This window comes from Peromyscus eremicus, chromosome 8a, assembly GCF_949786415.1.
Source record: "Peromyscus eremicus chromosome 8a, PerEre_H2_v1, whole genome shotgun sequence".
Lineage (NCBI taxonomy): Eukaryota > Metazoa > Chordata > Mammalia > Rodentia > Cricetidae > Peromyscus > Peromyscus eremicus.
Window position 1 is genome coordinate 37,462,163 of NC_081423.1, and position 20,250 is coordinate 37,482,412.

The 20,250-nt window shown below is 44.9% G+C and overlaps 1 protein-coding gene across 2 annotated transcripts in view; it reads left to right on the forward strand.

The window, feature by feature from the left end:
• The window catches only part of Acsl6 (acyl-CoA synthetase long chain family member 6), a 57,731-nt gene extending 37,686 nt beyond the window's left edge, over positions 1-20,045 (forward strand). For both annotated transcript variants that reach the window (XM_059270561.1, XM_059270560.1), the window contains exons 16-21: positions 3,431-3,519; positions 4,231-4,347; positions 8,174-8,317; positions 9,193-9,294; positions 10,111-10,182; positions 19,575-20,045. In XM_059270561.1, coding sequence (XP_059126544.1) covers positions 3,431-3,519; positions 4,231-4,347; positions 8,174-8,317; positions 9,193-9,294; positions 10,111-10,182; positions 19,575-19,712 — 662 coding nt within the window. In that variant the 3' untranslated portion in view covers positions 19,713-20,045. The remainder of the gene's footprint in view (positions 1-3,430; positions 3,520-4,230; positions 4,348-8,173; positions 8,318-9,192; positions 9,295-10,110; positions 10,183-19,574) is intronic.
• Positions 20,046-20,250: the final 205 nt, after the last annotated feature.

Genomic DNA, 20,250 nt, shown 5'->3' on the forward strand with positions numbered 1-20,250 from the left:
ACTCCCTTCTGGAAATCAAATTTGCACAGGAACTTAGGGGGGAAAGCAAAAAAAAAAAAAAAAAAAAAAAACAAAAAAAAAAAAAAAAAAAACAGAAAAAGAAGTTAACAGTGGTTAGGTCTGGGTTGTGATACTGTGGATCTGATTTCTTTGTTGCAAATTTTTGCACCTTCCTTTTTATATTTTCCCCATTTTAAAATTTTTATTTGTAATTTAAAATTGCATTGATTTGCTTACTTTGTTTACATGTATGCATGTGTGCACGCACGCTGTGACACACATGTGGAAGTCAGGGGACAACTTGCACGGGTTTGTTTTATCCTTCTGTCATGTAGATTTCTGGATCAGACTCAGATTTGTCGAGCTTGGCAGCATGTATCTTTGCCCGCTGATCTATCTCAAGAACCAGTCCTGGTTTTTGTCTAAATAAATAGAAGTTGTGCAAAATATAGATCACAGGATATAGCTCCATGTGGTAAATGCTTATAATATCAGCACATTGAGTTTTGTAGATTCTAGATAACCACACTGCCTGCTTACAGTTATTTTAAAACTGTTTTTTTAATAGCATGAAAGAAACAGGCTATGAGTTGAATGTGACTTATAATAGACAACTCTCTCTTTAAAAAATATGTACGAGTGTTTTGCCTGCACATACATATGTGCACAGTGGGTGTGTCTGGTGCCTGTAGGGGCCAGAAGAGAATGTTGGATCCCCTGGAACTAGGGCTATGAGCTACTATGTGGGTTCTAGGAATCAAGCCCCAGTCCTTTTGGAAGAACAGTGAGTGGTTACCTGCTGAGCCATCTCTCCAGCTCCTCTGAGGATTATTTCCTAAAGATGGGGCTCCTGCGATGTATCTAGAGGCCGATGGCAATCTCAAAAGGAGGTCCATGCACACTTTCACTACGAAGAGAGTCCTCCTCCGAAGCAGACAGAAGTAGATCTGTAGTAGTGTAGTTAGCCCTTGAGCCATCCATCACCAGATTTAGAGTGGGCACTGGACAAACTTAGAAAGCACTCAGCAAGAGAATTCTTTCGGATTCTTCCCCCTAGGGCCACTATTTGTGCTTACATTTGCTCAAATAAAAACTGGAAAATTTAGAATGATGTGTATGCAAAAAAAATGCTAGTTAATGCAATAGTCTTTCACATCATCTTGAAATATGATAGGTAGACTCAAAACGCAAAGTGCATTTGACTGAGCAGATAAGGAATTTTTTTTTTTATGAACCCTGACTCATTACACTCCAGCTGGGTAAAGACTGCTCCATATATAAGCCCTTTGGTCACTTTCCTGCTGCCAGATATTCTTCAGGAACCATCTTTGGAAGTCATGCTCACCAACTTTCAAAAGTATTCAAATATTTGTTTTTAATTATGTATATGTGGGAAGTGGGGTATGTGCATGTGAGTGCACATGCCCATGGGGGCCAGAAGAGGGCAGCAGATCCCCTGAAGAAAAAGTTTCAGGTGGTTGTGAGCTAACCCAACATGGATGCTGGAAACCAAATTCTTCTCTGTAGGAACAGCAAGCCCTCTTAACTGCTGAGCCAGCTCTCCGGCACCTAGCTTTTTTTTCTCGTGTGTCCATCATACTGAGCCATCATTCCACAAATTCCATTCTTTTTAGACACTTTCATTCTTACCTTTAAAATAATTATATTTATTTATTTAATTTATTTGTGTAGGAGAGCATACGTATCTCACGGTGCACATGTAGATGTCAGAAGAAAGCTTAGAAGAGTACACTCTCTCTGTCCACCACATAGCTTCTGGGGATCAAACTTTGGTCATCCGGCTTAGTGGCAGGCCCCTCTCCCCACTGAGCCCACTCTGAACCCACTTACCTTGGAGGCCATCCTTAACATTTTCCCATGTAAAACTGTTGACTTTCTATTCATCCTTACTAGAAAACCTGAGATTCTGGGTGTGAGAAAACTGATGTCTCTTTGTAGAGTATCATAACAGGTTTGGCAATGTATCTTCTGAAAGAGAAACCCAGGTGCCACAGCCTTCTTTTTTATCCCCATCGCCAAGGTTTCAGGACCTTGGCCAGCACCTGTTTGACAGCGCTTTGACTGGTCAAAGCGTAAAAGACCACAAAGGCTAGTGAATGACTAGATAGGATCTTGTGACTGGAGTGTGTAAGAACAACAGAATTTGGAATTTGATTTTTTTTTTTTTTTTTTTGAGGATGAGTAACTTCATCCTGTTTTCTTGTTCCTTGCTCACCTAAGTGTAGTGTTTAGTTCAACAGCATCAGTACTGCCTAGGTGTCTATGAGAAACACAGACCCTCATGCCTTATCCCAGACCTAAGTCCAAATCTGCAGTGTAACAAGAGTTCTAGATTATCTCTGTATGCACAATCAATAGCCTTACTGGGGAAAAGAAACGATGACTGTATTTTATGACGCACAAGCAAGATTTATGATCTGATATTGGGGAAAACATTTTGTTTGGGGATAAAGTCTCATAGAGCACATGCTGGCCTCAGTCTCCTGATCCTCCAACATCCATCTCCTGGATGATGCTATTAGAGGTGTGTACCACCATACCGAGCTGGAAAAAATGTTTTGATGTAGGCACTGTTGTGAGCCTCCTAACCATCTGGACAGTGGACAAGAGACTCCCACCTTACTCAGGGCCCCCATGTAGGTTCGTGCTAGGCAAATTATGCCTGTTTCCCTCTGTGAGGACCAAATATAAGGGCCAGTGAGATGGTTCAGCTGGTGAAGACATGTGCTGCCAAACCTGATAACCCCAGAATCCACTGACTCCTCCAAGCTATCCTCTGACCTCCACACATGTGCTGTGGTGTACTACATGTGCACACACACACACACACACACACTATACTAACAAATGTGGAAAAATTAAGAACCAAATGTAAGCCTGGCATGGTGGTGCCCTCCTATAATTGCAAGTCTGGTAAGGTTGACACAGGATCACAAGGGTGCGGCCAGCCTGGGTGCTATAGTAAATCCCAAAACAACCTGGGCTACACAGAGAACAGTCCTGTGTAATAATAAGTAATCAGGTGTAAAGGGAAGGTCGGCCTCTGCTTTTTCTGGAGCTTAGTTTTGTCCTCGGTTCCTCCCTTTACACCTGACCAGCACCTGTGTGAAGGTGTGGTACTCAGGTCCCCAGGCTCCCTGCTTTAACCCGCTGGGAGTCTTGTTTCCATTTTTGCTTTGTCTGCTTTTTGTTTTGTTAGAGGCAAGGTCTCCTGTAGCTCAGGCTAGCCTCAAACTACTCACCATGCAGCCAAGGATGGACTTGAGCTCCTGGTAGTTTTCCCTCCACCTCTCAAGTTGTGGAATCATGGGCATGCTCCACCACAACAGGATGCTTGGGGATCTCATGGGGTGCTGAGCACCATCAATGCTGAAACACTGACAAGTGTCATCTCGTTCCGCTGTCCTAGGGCACGTAGGGGCACCTCTGCCTTGCAATCATATCAAGCTGGTTGACGCAGAGGAACTCAACTACTGGACCAGCAAAGGAGAGGGAGAGGTGAGCTTAAGATGTCATCTCTTGCTTCTCTGGGTGTCACATGCAGCCAGTTGAAAGCAAGAGCAGCGTGCATGGAGCCATTTTCTCCTTACTTGCGTGTAAAGCCACTTAAAGTTATCCATGTACTTGAGTCAACCAAAACCCAACACTGGGACTGAGTGGAATATATCAAGATTCTTTACATTTCTGACCCTTAAAAGAAGCTTCCCTCCCCCCACATACATGCCCAGTTGTGGCATGGGTCGCTGTAGTACAATTTGTCTCATCAGAAACATGACCATATTCAAGTAGGCCAAATGAAGTGGGCTGAGCTGAGCTGTTCTTGCTCAGCCCTAGGGAGTGGGTGGAGAAACAGATTGTCGGCCGATGAAGCAGGGGGCCTGAGCAGCTCTGGTGGGACTGGCCAGTCATCAGTATCTGTGGTGAGTGTCACAGAACAGCATGAGCCTAGGATCAGGGACTCCTGAGGCAGAAGAGGTAGCAAATGAAGGAAGGGTGGCCAGGGCAGGGGTAGGCTGCTTCAGAGAAGGCAAGGGGCAGGTCATGGGCAGAGACAGCAGAAGGGTACTTCATGCCCTCTGGTCTGTCACAGTCTCCACAGTGGCCTTCCGATAGATGGATAGCACACTTGCGCTCATGCCTGGTGACAGTCCGGTGGTGTTGGATCCCTGATGTCATGAGTGAGCGAAGCCATGGTGTTTGCCCCCACAGATATGTGTGAAAGGCCCAAATGTGTTCAAAGGCTACTTAAAAGATGAGGACAGGACAAAGGAGGCCCTGGACAGTGACGGCTGGCTTCACACTGGGGACATCGGGAAATGGCTGCCGGTACGTACATTTGGAGGCTGGTGCTCCACGCGCCAGCGATGAGTGGGCGTGAGATTCAAGGCACTGAGGGGGGGCACCTCTCCATATGCACCCCAAACTTATCCCAAGCTTCCTGCTCCTATTGTTCCAATGAAAGTGACAGTGGCCTGTGTGGAGGGCAGAACTTGGGCCTCAGAACCGACTTACTATACTTTGTGGGTTCCAGGAAAGGGTTTGCTGGTGTATGGATCCTGGTGGTTAAGTAGAAGGAGGTACATTTCTTGAGCAGATCTGAGAAAGCCAGTGTCTTAGTTAGGGTTTCATTGCCGTAAAGAGTCACCATGATAATGACAACTCTTATAAAGGAAAACATTTCATTGGGGCTGGCTTACAGTTCAGAGGTTTAGTCCACTATTGTCATGGCAGGAAGACATGGTGCTGGAGAGGTAGCTGAGAGTTCTACATCCAGATTGGCAGGTAGCAGGAAGAGAGAGTGCCACTGGGCCTGGCTTGGGCTTCTGAAACCCCAAAGCTCACCCCCAGGGACACACTTTCTCCAACAAGGCTACACCTCCTCCAACAAGGCCCCAACTCCCAACAGTGCCACACCCTCTGAGCCTATGGGGGCCATTTTCATTCAAACTGCCATGGCCAGGCACACTGGCCCCAGCTGAGAGGTTGGCATCTGGAGAAGGGAGAACCTTGGAGTTGGTGGATAAGGGATGCCTCAGTTCTTTTAGCTCTGCTGGGAGTTGTTTTTGTCACCTTGAGCAAAGCCACACTCCTCTTTTGGGGCACACCCTGGCCCATTTGTAGAAACTGAATCTTCATAGCATTCTTTGGCTATGGCTCCCAACATTTATCCCAAACCAGTTTGTCTCATTGTCTCATTTAAAAATGACATCATTTATGTGTTCTGTGTACCTGTGTGCTTGTGTATATGGGTGTGACCATGGTGATTGTGAGGTCAGAGGACAACTTGCATGCTTTGATTCTCCTTCTACCATGAGAGTCTTGGGGATCAAACTCAGGTCATAGCCTTGGCAGAAAGTGCCTTTACCCACTGAGCCGTCTTTCTGGCCCACATTCCTTTATTTTAAAAAACGAGGATAATAGTATCATTAGCCTCTGCAGTCGTTGTCATGAGGAACAAATGAGATCATGGCTACAAAGCACTTAGTACCATGCCTGCCATGTATCAGACAACTGTGCAAATCCTTCAAGGAAAAAAAATACTGTGGCCAACCCCCAGAGGCCTTGCCTGGTGTCACTCAGCCAGGGGACCTCTTCTGTACGTCTGGAAAGTTGCTGCTGTTTGGTCAGAATCTGAGGCACTGAGTTTACCAGACACATGAGTGATGCTGAGCCCTCCCATGGGCTCTGGGGCCATGTGAGCCAACTGGCCTCTGCTTGGGCCTGTGCACCTGCCTTTGAGAAACCCTCATGCCTGTGGCAGACAAGGACGAGTCCCCAGTGTATTCCCTGGAACAGGGACTCTGCTCAGGGAAGGCATACATTTTTATTTTTATTTTTATTTTTAGTGTGAGTAGGGTTGAGGGTACAAGCATGAGGGAAGAAGCAGAGGACAGGCACTCACTGGACCCGACTCTAGACCAAGAGAACAGAGAGAGAAGGGACAGTCGGGCCAGGATCAGTAGACGATCATCTCCAACAGAAGGCCCACAGATGTGTAGGAGAGGGGCAGGAGAGGCCTGTGGAGCATGGACACCTGTGGAGGGACAGATGTCCCATAAGCCAAGGAAGATTGAGACTCGAGGCCCTGTACTTGCAAGAGTCCCTTTCAATGCTCTGCAGTCAATTGGATTATTTCTTGATGTTTGTTTTGGTATTGATGATGACGGTGGTGGGGACAGGTTTTTTGAGAAGGTCTTTCTGAATAGTCCTGTATGTATAGCCGTGGCTGAACTCAAATGTGCTGCCATCCTCTTGCCTCAGTCTCCCAAGTGTTGGGGTTATAGACACACACCGTAATGCCTGGTTTCTGGGTTGTTGTTTTTTTTTTCCATAAAGAAAGGGTCTCAGAACCATAAGCACTCAGAGCTGAAGCACTGAACTTGAATGAAGCCTCCCACCCTTCAGGGCGAGGCGAGAAGTGAGTAAATAAATTCTTGTGGAGTAGCTGGTGTGCTCAGACACAAGAAATTAAAAAGCTGTCAACAGCCCATGGAGTCAGTCTCAAAAGTCATCATCATTTCCAAATAAGGGCTGAATTTGAACTGACATTGTTCTTCCATTGGAAACAAATGTTTATGCTTTCCCTGTCTCTCATGTCAGGCCCATTGTGCGTTCATGGTTTAACCTCATCTTAGCTGTGATGTGATTTTCCTGTTCACTATTTCCCTATACATTGTGTTTGGCCTTTTGTTTCTACTCATAAACAAGATCAATCTGCAATTTTCCTTTTAAAATACGACTCTGGCTTTGGTGTCAGTTTATTTGAATGAATGGATGAGTGATATTTTTGGCATGTTTTTCCCATTTTCTGGAAGACCGTGTGCAAGGCTTCAATGGTTATGTTTAAGAGATATTTGTGCTTAGAAGATTATTATTTTATAGTACTAGATGAAGGAGAAGGTATAGACCTCTAATCCAGAAAGTCCTGGTTCTCAACCCTGAGTCCTCTGCTCTCAAGCCTCGTGGCTGTTGGAGGAGTTAACTAACGTGTCTGACCCTCGTTTTCCTCACTAGAGGAACAGAGGTGACCACAGCTGGCTGTTGCTATGAAGATCAAAGGAGCTAGTGTAAGGGGAATGTAGGAGACCCAGCCCCAGTGCTGGGGAAAACGGGCCTGCTTCCTTCTTCTCTCCTGGAGAGATTGCTCTGGCCCTGGAGGACCAAACAGATGGAGTGGGGATGGAGGGTATGCAGGGCTCTTTCTGCTCAAGATGTAGTTTCCACAGGAGGAGGAAGAGGTGTGTGTGAAAGGGGTCTGGGAGTGAGGATTGATGGGCCTGAGCCAAGAGAGAGAGGTGAGGCAAACCGGAATGACCCCAGCATGGGTCAGACTTGAGGAGAGTGATCTTCAAGAGCCTCATTCTGGGTGAACTGTATTCTGGGTGGACAGATTTTCGTAGCCTGATGGGAGTCAACTGACCCGTGGTGAGATCTGGGAGCCAATGAAGAGATCTAAGAACTTAGGTGTATGGAAATGGTTACCCCTGCTGTGCTGTTCTCAGAGATAAAGTACAACAGTCACTTAAGCACCCCAGGAACTCAAACAGGTCTTGGGTCAGTGAAGTGAATTGGATCCCAGAGGCCACCGGCACCAGCACTCACTCCCTGTCCTCCCTGCCAGTGGATACTGGAGAGGCTGGGGCTTCTAACACCATCTGGTGGTTGGGTGGAAGCCACAGGCTCTCTCTGAGGAGTCTGCTGTCCACCAGGAGATGGCAAGGACACTCTGGGGTAGAGGCAGTAGCTGGGGCCATAGACCCTAGTGAGGTCAAAGACAGTGGACCTGGAGATGTCAGTGAGAAAAGGTGCAGCTGAGGGTGGGCCGGGCCAAGAGGAGCCCCGATGGGGCAGAGATGGATCTGAGCAGAAGCAGATGAATGCCTGCTTCTGGGGTAAGGATGGCTGGGGAAGCAGAGGGACCTGGTGAGGCTGATCCAGAAGAAAGGATGGCGGATACTCAGGGCCCAGCAGAACTGGCATGTCACCCACCTGTGGTGGGCGATGGCTTCCTCAAGCCCCATGCAGCATCTCTGTAGACACAGAGTGGAGCAGCTTGTGCTGGGGTGTACAGGGTAAGTCTTTACTGAGGAGGCGGGGTTCCAGCTTGGAAATGGGAGTGCTGTCTGAGGACGCTGTCTGTTCGACTCCACAGGAGGGAACGCTTAAAATCATCGATCGAAAAAAGCACATATTTAAACTTGCTCAGGGGGAATACGTTGCACCAGAGAAGATTGAGAACATCTACATCCGGAGTGAGCCTGTGGCACAAATCTATGTCCATGGGGACAGCTTAAAGGTGAGCAATGGTGCTCCAGCCGTCCCTCACAGACTGGCCAGCCAAAAACTCCAGAGTAGACTGTGATTTCTAGTCAACCACCAGGATTTACCCATACATTTCAGGTTAAGAGGAGGGAAATCCTTTCTTAAAGAGAAATTGTGGGGCTTGGGAATCTAGCTCACTGGGTAGAGTGCTTGCCTGGCATGTAGAAAGTCTTGGGTTCTGTGCCCAGAACCACATAAAACCAGGCATGATAGTACATTCAGGGGCAGAGGCAAAAGGATCATGAGTTTGATGCCAGCTTCAGTCTCAAAGCAAAACTACAGAAGAAATCCTAACTACTTAGGGTTTGGTTAATTGCAGTAAGGCAAATGAGTTGCTTGAACGTGTACAAATAAACATTTCTACTAATTTTAATGTATGTTCACTAACTTCCAAGGGGGAAATTTCTTGAGGCACAATATTAAATAAAAATTCAATATTTTTGCTTTTCTGATTCTCTCTCTCTCTCTCTCTCTCTCTCTCTCTCTCTCTCTCTCTCTCTCTCTCTCTCTCCCTCTGTGTGTGTGTGTGTGTGTGTGTGTGTGTGTGTGTGTGTGTGTGTGTGTGTTTAATTTCTGGCTTTTGGTACTTGGATTTGAACCCAGGCCTCAGGCATGCTAATGAAATGCTTAGCCACTGAGCAGCCCCATGTCAGAAGCAATCAGTCAGGCCTGTGTGGCACCCTTGGTGGAAGTGTTTTATAACCTCTGAACAAATGTTTCATAATGAAAGACTTATTTTTAGGAAAGGGTGGAGTCTGAGAATACCAAGAGATTATGTTTTAATACCAGACCACAAATGAGAACTCTAAAAGCTTGTGTCATGACTGTGTTTTCTGGTGGACTTTGTAGGCCTTTTTGGTTGGCATTGTCGTGCCTGACCCTGAAGTCATGCCTGCCTGGGCTCATAAGAAAGGAATCAGAGGGACCTATCAGGAGCTTTGCGCAAATCAGGTCTGTACCCCTGGTGCTTCCTGACAGGTTGCTGAGCACTTCATGAGTCACATAACGAGGGACAGGAAAGCTGACAGCAGTGAGGTCTAAATGAGTACCGAGTGTCTGCTGTTACTTTCCACATGCTAGGAACCCTAAACCAGAGGTGTGTCGTCTTGTAGTTGTTGCTGAAGTTATTCCTGTTGACTTTCTAGAAATTGAGTAAGCCATCGAATTCTTAGGTCCAGGAGCCGTCACAGAAGGTTCATCTAGCCTGTTGTCCCATAGCTTGAAAGGAGAGGAGGTGGACTTGTCCCAGGCCACACAGATGGTTCACAGCAGAGTCAGATGTGAGCACAGGCTTTCTGCCAAGACAAGGTGGATCTCTGGGTTGAGAGGTAGTGATAGAATGGAAATAGTAACACAGCTCTTCTGCCTTAGAGCATCCACCATTCCTACCTTCATGGAACTGTCTTGGGCACATACCTAGGGAGGACTGTTGTTCTGTGCTTCAGCAGCAGACATAGGCTGGCATCTCTGGTTCCACTTTCCCTCGCTGAGCCCTGAGCTTGCGTAGGAGTGGGAGCCCTTCTGGGCTGACCAACAGAACACTTCAAGCATGCCCTGACTCATTCACAGTGACCTCTTTAGCCATTTGCATCCCTTTCTCTCCTGGTGAGAGATCGTAATTGGCATGGCACCAGGTCACCCTCAGCAGGGAAGGGACTGAGAGAGCATGTGTCTGCTCGGTCACTGGTCAACCTTACTTCACAGCCTTATTCCTTCTATCCCCATTGAAATGTGTTCTTACTGGTTTGCTTCCATGGTTCAATTTAGGAGCTGAAGAAAGCCATTCTGGATGACATGGTGGCATTGGGAAAGAAAAGTGGACTCCATTCCTTTGAACAGGTAACTGTGCCCTTTCCCATACCCATTATATCACTTTGCATAGCAGCCTGGTGACCCTGACCTAGACTCTTGCCTCCGTGGTATGGCCAGCTGGAAGGCTCTACACCGACAGACCCCCGAAGGCCTGTTTCGAGCAGACTGCAACTGCCTGCTCCTGAACTAAAATAGGTCACTGGACAAGTAAGACTGTGCTTGTTGCCCTTCTAACCGCAGGCGATCATAAGGCTGAAATAGAAGCCTTGCTGTCACTGGTAGATCACGTGGGCCTGCTTGGGCTCCCGAGTGCCCTACCTTATTTTTACTTTTATGGGCACGGCCTTCTTGGCAGCTTACTTGCTAGGAGGGCACTATCGGCCCAGTGGCCTTCTGCAAAGGAGAAGGAAACAAAGTACCCACAGAGAAAGGACACTCAGTTCCTCTGAGACCTACTGTAGCTGGGCTCAGGACTGAGCATGCTCAGTCCTACTTCATGTATCATCTATGCGCTTGAGTTAAAGCCAAAGAGAAAAGGTTCCAAGCAGAAAACAGTAATATACTGATAGAAATTTTTATCCTTTGGATTTTGAAATAATTGTCTTTCATAAAATCAGCATTTCATAATTTTATAGTAGAGGGGAGATGACAGTGAGATGGCCCAGCAAGTACAGATGCTTTGCTGCCACACCGAATGACCTGAGTTCAGTCCTGGGTCCCATATAATGGAAGGAGAGAACTAACTCCTCAAAGTTGACCTCTGAACTCCACATGCATGTGCATATTCACTCATACAGAGAGACAGAGACAGAGACAGAGAAGGAGAGACAGAGAGAGACACACAGAGAGAATTGTAACAAAAATTTTTCACCAAGCATGGTGGTGCACGCCTTTAATCACAGCATGTGGGAGGCAGAGGCAAGCAGATCTCTGTGAGTTCAAAGCCAGCCTGGTCTACACAGCAAGTTCCAGGACAGTCAGGGCTCTGTAGAAAGATCCTGTCTCAAAAACAAACAAACAAACAAACAAACAAACGTTTTCTGCATAAAAAATGTCCCCAAAATATAGTATAAGGGATCTACAAGGCTTATAAGAATTTTAAATTTTTGTATACTATTTTGATGATGGCTTAGAACTAGTTCTAAATTGGTTTTAAATGTAAAATTCTTATGTTTAATCTGAAATTAAAATGTGTCTATGTACAAAGATTTTTTTTTTAATTTCCTTTTTTATTGTTGTTTTGCTTTGGTTTTGGACAGGGTGTCATGCTATAGGAGTTTCGGGGTAGGGCAGGCTGGCCTGCTACTTACCACATAGCCCAGGATGGTCTTGAGCTCATTGCAATCCTCCTGTCTCAGCCTCCCAAGTATTCGGATTACAGGCACAAGCTACTTACCATACCCAGCTATGGTTTTAATTTCTTAATTTCAAGCTAAAGAAATCTAAAATAGTTTTAGTGTTTGAGATTATTTTTCTCTTGAAACAGATGTTTAAATTAAGACAGTGTGAGAAACAAACTTTCATTTGTCAGTAACTATTTTAGGACAGCTACAGCTTGAATTTGAAGGGTCCCGGCTGCTTACTTTATTTTTCAGAGTAGAAGGTCCATTTTTGTCACTATGATTATTTCAATCTCCAAATTTAGTAGAACTTATTTTGTTGTCTTTCCTTAATGTGGATCTGTGTGACTGGACCACATGTGACCGTGTGGTCCAGGAGCTACCCCTGAGTGGTCCCAGACCCTGAAGTCTGGGGTGATTTGAAGGACAGACTGGGACTCCACCTGGGTACAACCTTGTGGATTCGTAAGCCCTGCACGCCCTCTGTTGGTGATAGGATGCATAACCTGCACCAAGACACTGGTAAAACCCGCACACTGGGAGAGGGAGTGAAAGGGGTTGAGAGGATGGTGTGTGTGTGTGTGTGTGTGTGTGTGTGTGTGTGTGTGTGTGTGTGTGATATTCTTTTTATAAGAAACCTTCAATTAAAATTCCTCTGTTCTCCATTGCCTTTGGTTAGAGCGTTAATGAGAGGAGAGTGATCTTGACTTTCTGTATGCCTTGTACCATTTCTGCTCTAATAATCTGCCCTCACCATGGCAACCTCAGATGCAGGAAAGTCATGTGGCATCCCAGAGGTCTTTAGTTTTATTGCCAAAGTTGTTAACCTCTTGGTTTTCTCTGTTCTCATTCTCCTCGCCGCTCTGTGGCTTCTTCCCCAGCACAGTTAACATGTAACCTCAGCTGACCAGAGCAGACCAAGCCGCAGGGCTCCTGCCCAGAAGGAGGTGTGCTCCAGACATGACTCTTCACGGCAGCTGTTCCAGTTGATCCACAATCCGTTTTTGTCTTGATCTTTTCCCTTTTCAAAAATAAACAGGCAGAGGCTTGGGATGTGCTTGCCTGGCAAAGTACCTGTCTAGTATGTAGCCCTGGGTTTGATCCCAGCACCACATACACTAGGCATGGAGACAATGTGTTCTTACAATCCCAGCACATGAGAGGTAGATGCAGAAAGATCGGAAGTTCAAGACCATCCCAACAACAAAGCAAGTTCCGGGCCAACCGAGGCTGCATGAGACCTTGTTTCAAACAAACAAACAAAAACAAAAACAAAAAATAGGTCAGTCAGGGATGGTGGGGGGTTAAGGCAGGAAGATCATAAATTCAAGGCCAGCCTGGGCTATGTAGTGAGACTCTATCTCAAGGTGGGGGAAAAGGGGCAATTAAGGATTAACTGGAAACACAAAGAATGACATAACTAAGTCCAGAATTTAAGTCATCTGATATAAACTTTAGGAGTTAGGATTTACTGAGCTGGGTTGATTGCACTAAACTTTGAATTAGAAAAAAAAATAGATTCACTGTGGCATCATTTCCAGAAACATGCAATTCTAAGAACTAGGTCAGCCATTAGTAATTTACAGAGGTCTTTGAAAGATATGTATTTTACTAAGTAGATAAGTTATAGTTAAAAATTCTATCAACAATTAAATGATGTGGATGACTAGCAGATATTTGAGCACACTTAATTGTGATTTAATAATGTTCTTTGTATTTGTGTGCCTCATTAATTTGCATAGACAATACAAAATGAAATTGGACACAATAGATTTTTTTCAACTTCTAACCAGTGGACCTCTCCTTAGACATACAGTATTCAGGAATGGATTTATCATTTTCCTGACTCATGGAAATGTTTTATTTTTCTTTATTTCTATCTTTCATCTTAAATTATTTATTTTGTCTTTATTATCTACAAGCAAACTTGCGTTAATATCTTTGAAGAACTGAAAGTACTATGGTTCTTCAGATATACAAATGCTTATGGTTTTTGTTGTTGCTTTTTAAAAAAGTTTTTGAGATTTTATATATTTTTATTTTATGTGTATGGGTGTTTCGCCTGTATGGATATATACCCACACACTATGTATGTGCAGTGCCCACAGAGGCCAGAAGACGGCAACAGATCCTAGGGAACTGGAACTACAGGTAGTTAATTGTGAGCTGACATGTAGGTGCTAGTCATGGAACCTGGGTCCTCTGGAAGAACAACCAGTGCTCTTAACCATGGAATTATTTCTCCAGTCCCTGGAAAGTTCATGCTCTTATGAGATGAAATAAATGGAGAATTTGGAGCTACTTCATTCCAATGCAATGTTTAAATGTTACAGTATTTTTTTTTAAATGAAAGTTCTATAAATCTCATTTCAGTGACAAGTTTCAAGAAAGAAAGCTACTGTTAGGCATTTTTTTCTTGTTTCTTCTATAAAATGTATTAAAACTTAGAAAGAGCCAGGCATGGTAGTGCACTCAGGAGGCAGAGGCAAGTGGATTCCTGTGAGTCTATATAGAGAGCTCCAAGCCAACCAGAGCTGCACAGTGGGAGACAGTGTCTCAAAAATAAACATAATACATACATACATACATACATGCATGCATACATACATACACACACATATACATACATACATACATACATACATACATACATACATACATACGTACATACATACACACACACATATATACATATGGGGCTGGAGAGATGGCTCGGTGGTTAAGAGAAGTCATTGCTCTTCCAGAGGACCTGGGCTTGATTTCCAGCACCCACATGGAGGCTCACAACTGTGCAACTCCAGTTCCAAGGGATCTGATGCTCTCTTCTGGTCTCCACAGGCACTGCATGTACATGGCTCACAGACAAACCCACAGGCAAAACACTCATACACATAAAAATAATTACATAAATAAAATTGGAAAGCTGGTTTCATGGACATAAATGAAGATTAAGAACACTCTTTTATAGTACACTCATAGACAACTTTCTAGAAAGCATATAATTAGTGCACAAAACGAATTCATGCCTTATCATTGACCTCCCTCCTGAAAACAGCTCAAAGTTTGGGGCCCACAGTTAAAGTCATCATTAACAATGGATCTGATTTCTTTTTTTTTTTTTTTATCCACTGCCCAGACTTTGAGTCACTCAAGTCGATTGTTTAAGTATTTTCTGGAAGAATGTAAATGGACCCAAGGCCGCTCTTGACAGCCTGAAGGCGATGTTGCTCTGATCTGCTCACTGAGGGGCTAAATTGTGAGCTGGATTCAGGCCTCAGGCCTGTTTGGCATTCTTTGCAGGGCTGGAGCTGGTGGTGCAAGCTCAGGCAGAACAGTCCTGCAGTTAGCTGTGTGGAGGGGCTGCGTGCTCGGCTGTGCTCCAGGAGCTGATTTGACAGACACCCCAAGTCTGCCTGTTTTAAGCCCTTCCCCTTGAGATCTTGTCCCTTCAGTGTCCACACTACCTAAATAGTGTCATGTAGCTCTCCCCGTGAAAGTTAGTGTCCCTATGCTGCACTTTCTGTGGCTTCTGCCATCGTAGCTACATTTCCAGTCTCTCTCCCTGGACTGAATGTAGAGTCCTGCCCAAGGAACCCAAGTGCTCCCCATGTCCCACTAGGAAATCAGAAGAGCTGGTAGCCAGGCTGTAGACATTGTATCCTGGCCTTTGCCTCTCCTTGGAAAAAATCATAATAACTTCATAAACAAAAGAGGGTAGGTGAGGTGTGGTGGTGTAGCCCTGCTATCCCAAGATGGGGAAGCAGGGAGAAAAAGGGCTCAAGGACATCCTCAGCTATATAGGGAGTTGAAGACCATCTTAAACTACCCAAGACCATGTTTTTTTTTTAAAAAAAAAAAAACAACAAATGAATAAATCCAAAAAAATTTCACCACAAAATGGTGATATCTAAACTTTTAGAAAGTTTTTTAAAGTTATTACTCATGTTCATTTTATGTAAGTGTTCTCCCTGTGTATATGCAAAGTCCACAGAGGCCAGAAGAGGGTGTCAGAACCCCTGGAACAGGCACAGATGGTTGTGAGCATCCATGCAGGTACTGGGAACCAAACCCTGGTCCTGGCAAGAGCAGTGAGTGCCTTTAATGCCCCCATCCATCACTCTAGCCCTGTAATTCCCGATTTTAAAAAAGTAGACCTTCCGTGACATTTTACATAAAATGTGCTCTCTTGTTGGTTTGGGGCCAGAGCTCAATCTCTCTAACTTCCCCATCTCTAACCATCTGACCTTCCTGCCTACCCCTCTTTCACCCCACCTCCACAAACCTCTTCATCTCTCCCTACCCCAGCCTTCCTGTCCCTGACTCTCATACCCACCTACACTCCATGTGACACCACCTGAGAAGTAGCCCGTGTATGTTTCGTGCCCCTCAGTATTCTAAGCTTCCTCCTTGGGACCTGTTTCAAAGAACTTCAAGGGTCTTAGGATGGTTTGTGTGTGATAACAACACACTGGGGGGAAAACTGTATTTTATAAGGTACAAAGACTTGCAGTCCTAGTCCTGAGAAATCGTTCCTGTTTTGAGTAACAAGCATAATGAGAAAATTTTCAGTATTTTATATGTATGGGTGTTTCACCTGTATGGATATATGCCCACACACTATGTATGTGCAGTACCCTCAGAGGCCAGAAGAGGGCAACAGATCCTAGGGAACTGGAACTACAGGTAGTTAATTGTGAGCTGCCATGTAGGTGCTAGTCATGGAACCTGGGTCCTCTGGAAGAGCAGCCAGTGCTCTTAACCATGGAATTATTTCTCCAGCCCCTGGAAAGCTCATGCTCTTATGAGATGAAATAATAGAGAATTTGGAGCTACTGCATCCCAATGCATTGTCTTTCTCCATGAGGGACTCAACCCCTCTGACACTTTGAGCCCGAAGACACTGGTCTTCCTTTCAATTGTTTCTTTCAGGTGTTTTGGTCATAACGATGAAAAGAAACATAAAAATGAAACACAGCCCAAATACTGCCAAGCCTGGGGGTGTGACTTATCCGAAAGAAATGCAGTCAACTCACACAGAGAAAACTGGCTCCCAGTCTACTGGGTTTTGCTTCTTTGCATAAGTGGAAAGATGGATGATCCCAGGTGGGGTCAGGTCCTCAAAGACACGGGCTCTTCCTGGCTCTCCACTTCTCTCTGACCTTAGTATGCTGATTTTTCACCCCGTGGTGAAAGGTGGCTGCAACAACTCTCAACACACTCACATTCAAGTCAGGAAGAGGAGAGGAGACAGAGGTAGCCAGGTCTGAACTTTTTATTAGGGAAGCACATTTTTTTCTTTCTTAGTAACCAAATATGGATCTCATGGCTATCCTCTAGCCACAACGCAGAGCTGAGAAATCAGAGAACAGGACTGTCATGGTATGTCCTGGACCCAAACTAAATCCGGGTTCATTAGCATGGGGGAGTGGGGATGGATACCAGAGAACTGGTATTCCTCACCCTACAGTAGTTACGTCCAGCTCTGGCATCTCTTGCTGAACTATAGGTTCCATGTGAGTAAGAGCTATTTGTGTATCTTTGTATTCCTGATACATAGTACCTGACGCACTGTATATGCTCAGTGAACATTGATTACCTAAAGCTATTCCTGAATCTGTGTTTGTATTTTAACATACACACTTTGACACAATTTTAAAGTATATTATTACAATGATCATTAGCCCAGCCCACACTTTAATAATAGGAGTTATTAAACTCATTAAACAACAAAAATCACCTAACTTGGTCCCAGTTAGCAGGAGACAATTTCTTAGAGATTGTGCCACTCCAGTGTTCATCCCCAGTTCAGATATAATATTCTCAGAGAACTGCCTGGGAGTCTTCCCGCTGGAGACCAGTAGGACAGAAGCGCTGAGACACTAGGCCATCCCTCCATCCTCCCGTGTACTCACTCTGCCTTGTACAGAGCTTTTGTCCGAGAAGCCTGGGCTCTGCTTCATAGGAGGCAGTAGTGAGAGCTAGATCAGATCCTTCTGCGGCCCCTCTAAAAGACTCGACAAAAGTTCATGGCATGGGCTGGGGATGTAGCTCAATTGTAGAGTGCTTGCCCAGCACACACAGAATCCTGGGCCCTGCCCTCGGTGATGCAGAAACTGGTGTAGTGATGTCTACCTATCACCCCAGCACTGGGGAGGTGGAGAAAGAAAGGGGAGGTCATATGTTTTAGAGCATGCTCAGCTGCATAGTGAATAAGGCCAGCCTGAGCTACATGAGATCCTGTCTCAAAAACCAAAACTGTCCACAGTAGAACGTTGTTCCACCTCATTGTGTCTTCCTGTCTTTTTGCGCTCAGTACAGATTACAGCGTCTCTAGGCAGCCATCTAAAGCAGACACCGAAGAGTCCTCACGGCAGCCTCCTTCCGTATCACATCTTGTCACTGTGTCTCTGATTCATTCTGAACTGCTTACCTATCTCTGTCTGCCTCTACCCTATGTGTAGAACAGCATTTTTCAACCTGTGGGCGCAAGGCCTTTGGGGGTCAAATGACCTTCCACAGGGGTTACATATCAGATATTTATATTACAATTCATAACAGTAGCAAAATTATAGTTATAAGTAACAATGAAAAAAAAGTTTCTGGTTGGGGGCCACCATAACATGAGAAACTATATTAAAAGGTGGCAGCATTGGGAAGCTGAGAACTACTGATGTAGATTATTGTCTTGTTTCCAACAAATGGAACATATACTTCCATTCTTAACTCTTCCCAAAGCCATCTTCCAATTTCTCCTGGAGACCTCTTTCTACAAGGCATGTGCTGTTGCACTCTTTAAAAATCTCCAGTCCAGCCGGGCGGTGGTGGCGCACGCCTTTAATCCCAGCACTCGGGAGGCAGAGGCAGGCGGATCTCTGTGAGTTCGAGGCCAGCCTGGGCTACCAAGTGAGTCCCAGGAAAGGCGCAAAGCTACACAGAGAAACCCTGTCTCGAAAAACCAAAAAAAAAAAAAAAAAATCTCCAGTCCAGCTGGACAGTGGTGGTGCACGCCTTTAATCCCAGCACTCCAGAGGCAGAGCCAGGCAGATCTTTGTGAGTTCGAGGCCAGCCTATTCTACAGAGAGCGCTCCAGTCAGAACAGGCACCAAAACTACACAGAGAAACCCTGTCTCAAAAACAAACAAACAACAACAACAAAAAATCCGGTCCTTTCCTCTTGTGCTTGGGATAAAGTTTGACCTTCTCTGCTACTGGACTATCTAGGCCTTCAGCCTCATACCTCCCACACTTGACTTTCTTATGTAATGACAAGAAACCACTTAGACATCCCTTTGGACACCTGCTTCTTCTCAGCTGCTGGTTTTGTTCTTGAGGACTGTGCCTGTGGTACCCTCCTTCATCAACATTTCCCTGTTTGCTGTTTGACTATTTGTTTATTTAAGATAGGGTCTCGTGTATCTTAAGCTGAACTTGAATTTGACATATGTCCAAGGGTGACTTTGAACTTCTTGTCCTCCTGCCTCTACCTCATGAGTGCTGCTTATGTGACACCACACCCTGTTTTTATAAGGTAGTAGGGATTGAACCCATACCTCACACATGGTAGCACTCCGACAGCTAAGAGCCGTCCCCAGCCTCAACTGTTGCTCTTTTTTTTAACACTCACTTGATTGCGAAACCTTCCCTGACTACAGCTCTCTCTTCCCTAACTCAGGTCTGTGCTCTTCATTCTCTGCACATCATGTGAAAAACTGCCCAGCATCCTTCAGTCTGCTCTGTAAACACTAACTTACACCACTTTGGGTGTTGGTATTTAAGACTCCTCCTTGTATTCTCAGTGCCTAGCAGAGCAAGCAACCTGTTCATGTCTATTGAGTTGCTGAGTGAATGGATGAATGAATGAATGAGTGAGTGAGTGAGTGAGTGAATGACAAGAGGAAAGGGTGGCTTTCAGAAATATCAAATGGACTGAAACATGTTTGAATATAATTTTGACTTAGCATGGTAGGCTAAAGTCAAGATGCCTATTCCTTTATGCCTGTTTATTTTGACCATGTGTGCTATAAATGCTGTGGTGGTTTTTTTTTCCTATTAAAGATATATTCTGCGTTTGGTTTTTAGGTTAAAGCCATTTACATGCATTGTGACATGTTCTCAGTTCAAAACGGTTTGCTGACACCAACACTAAAGGCTAAGAGACCCGAGCTGAGAGAGTACTTCAAAAAACAAATAGAAGAGCTTTACTCGGTCTCCATGTGAAGCCCCAGGAGGGTTCTCAGTCCAGTGAACTTTGCAGCAATATTATGGTCATTCTTGAAAGAGAGGAACCAGAGTGACACAGCCGATAAGGAACGAGCACCCGATCTTGCGACTGAGCCTTTCCCGACCCATGAAGTCTCTAACAATATTTTCTCTACCATCACCAAGTATACTTTATTTTTATTAAATGATATTGTAGCAAGCTGCTAAAAAAATATCGCAAATGGCAATGTAAAAACAAATCAAGACACTTTCTCAAGAACTGTGTACCACTAAAAGTAATATATTCGCAATGTTCACAGAATTCCATTAAACATAAAGGAAAAAAAGTAACTGATATATTGTACTTAATTATTTGTGGAATAATAACCAGATACAGCGAATGTCTAGGCAATGTGGACTACCTCATTAAATAACCGTCAAAGGTCGCAGTTAGGCCAGACTCAAAACTTAAAGCAAGATGTGGGAAGTCACGCCCAAACAAAACATGGTAGTTCACATGTGACCTGACTCCCATCCTTTAACACGACCATCCTTG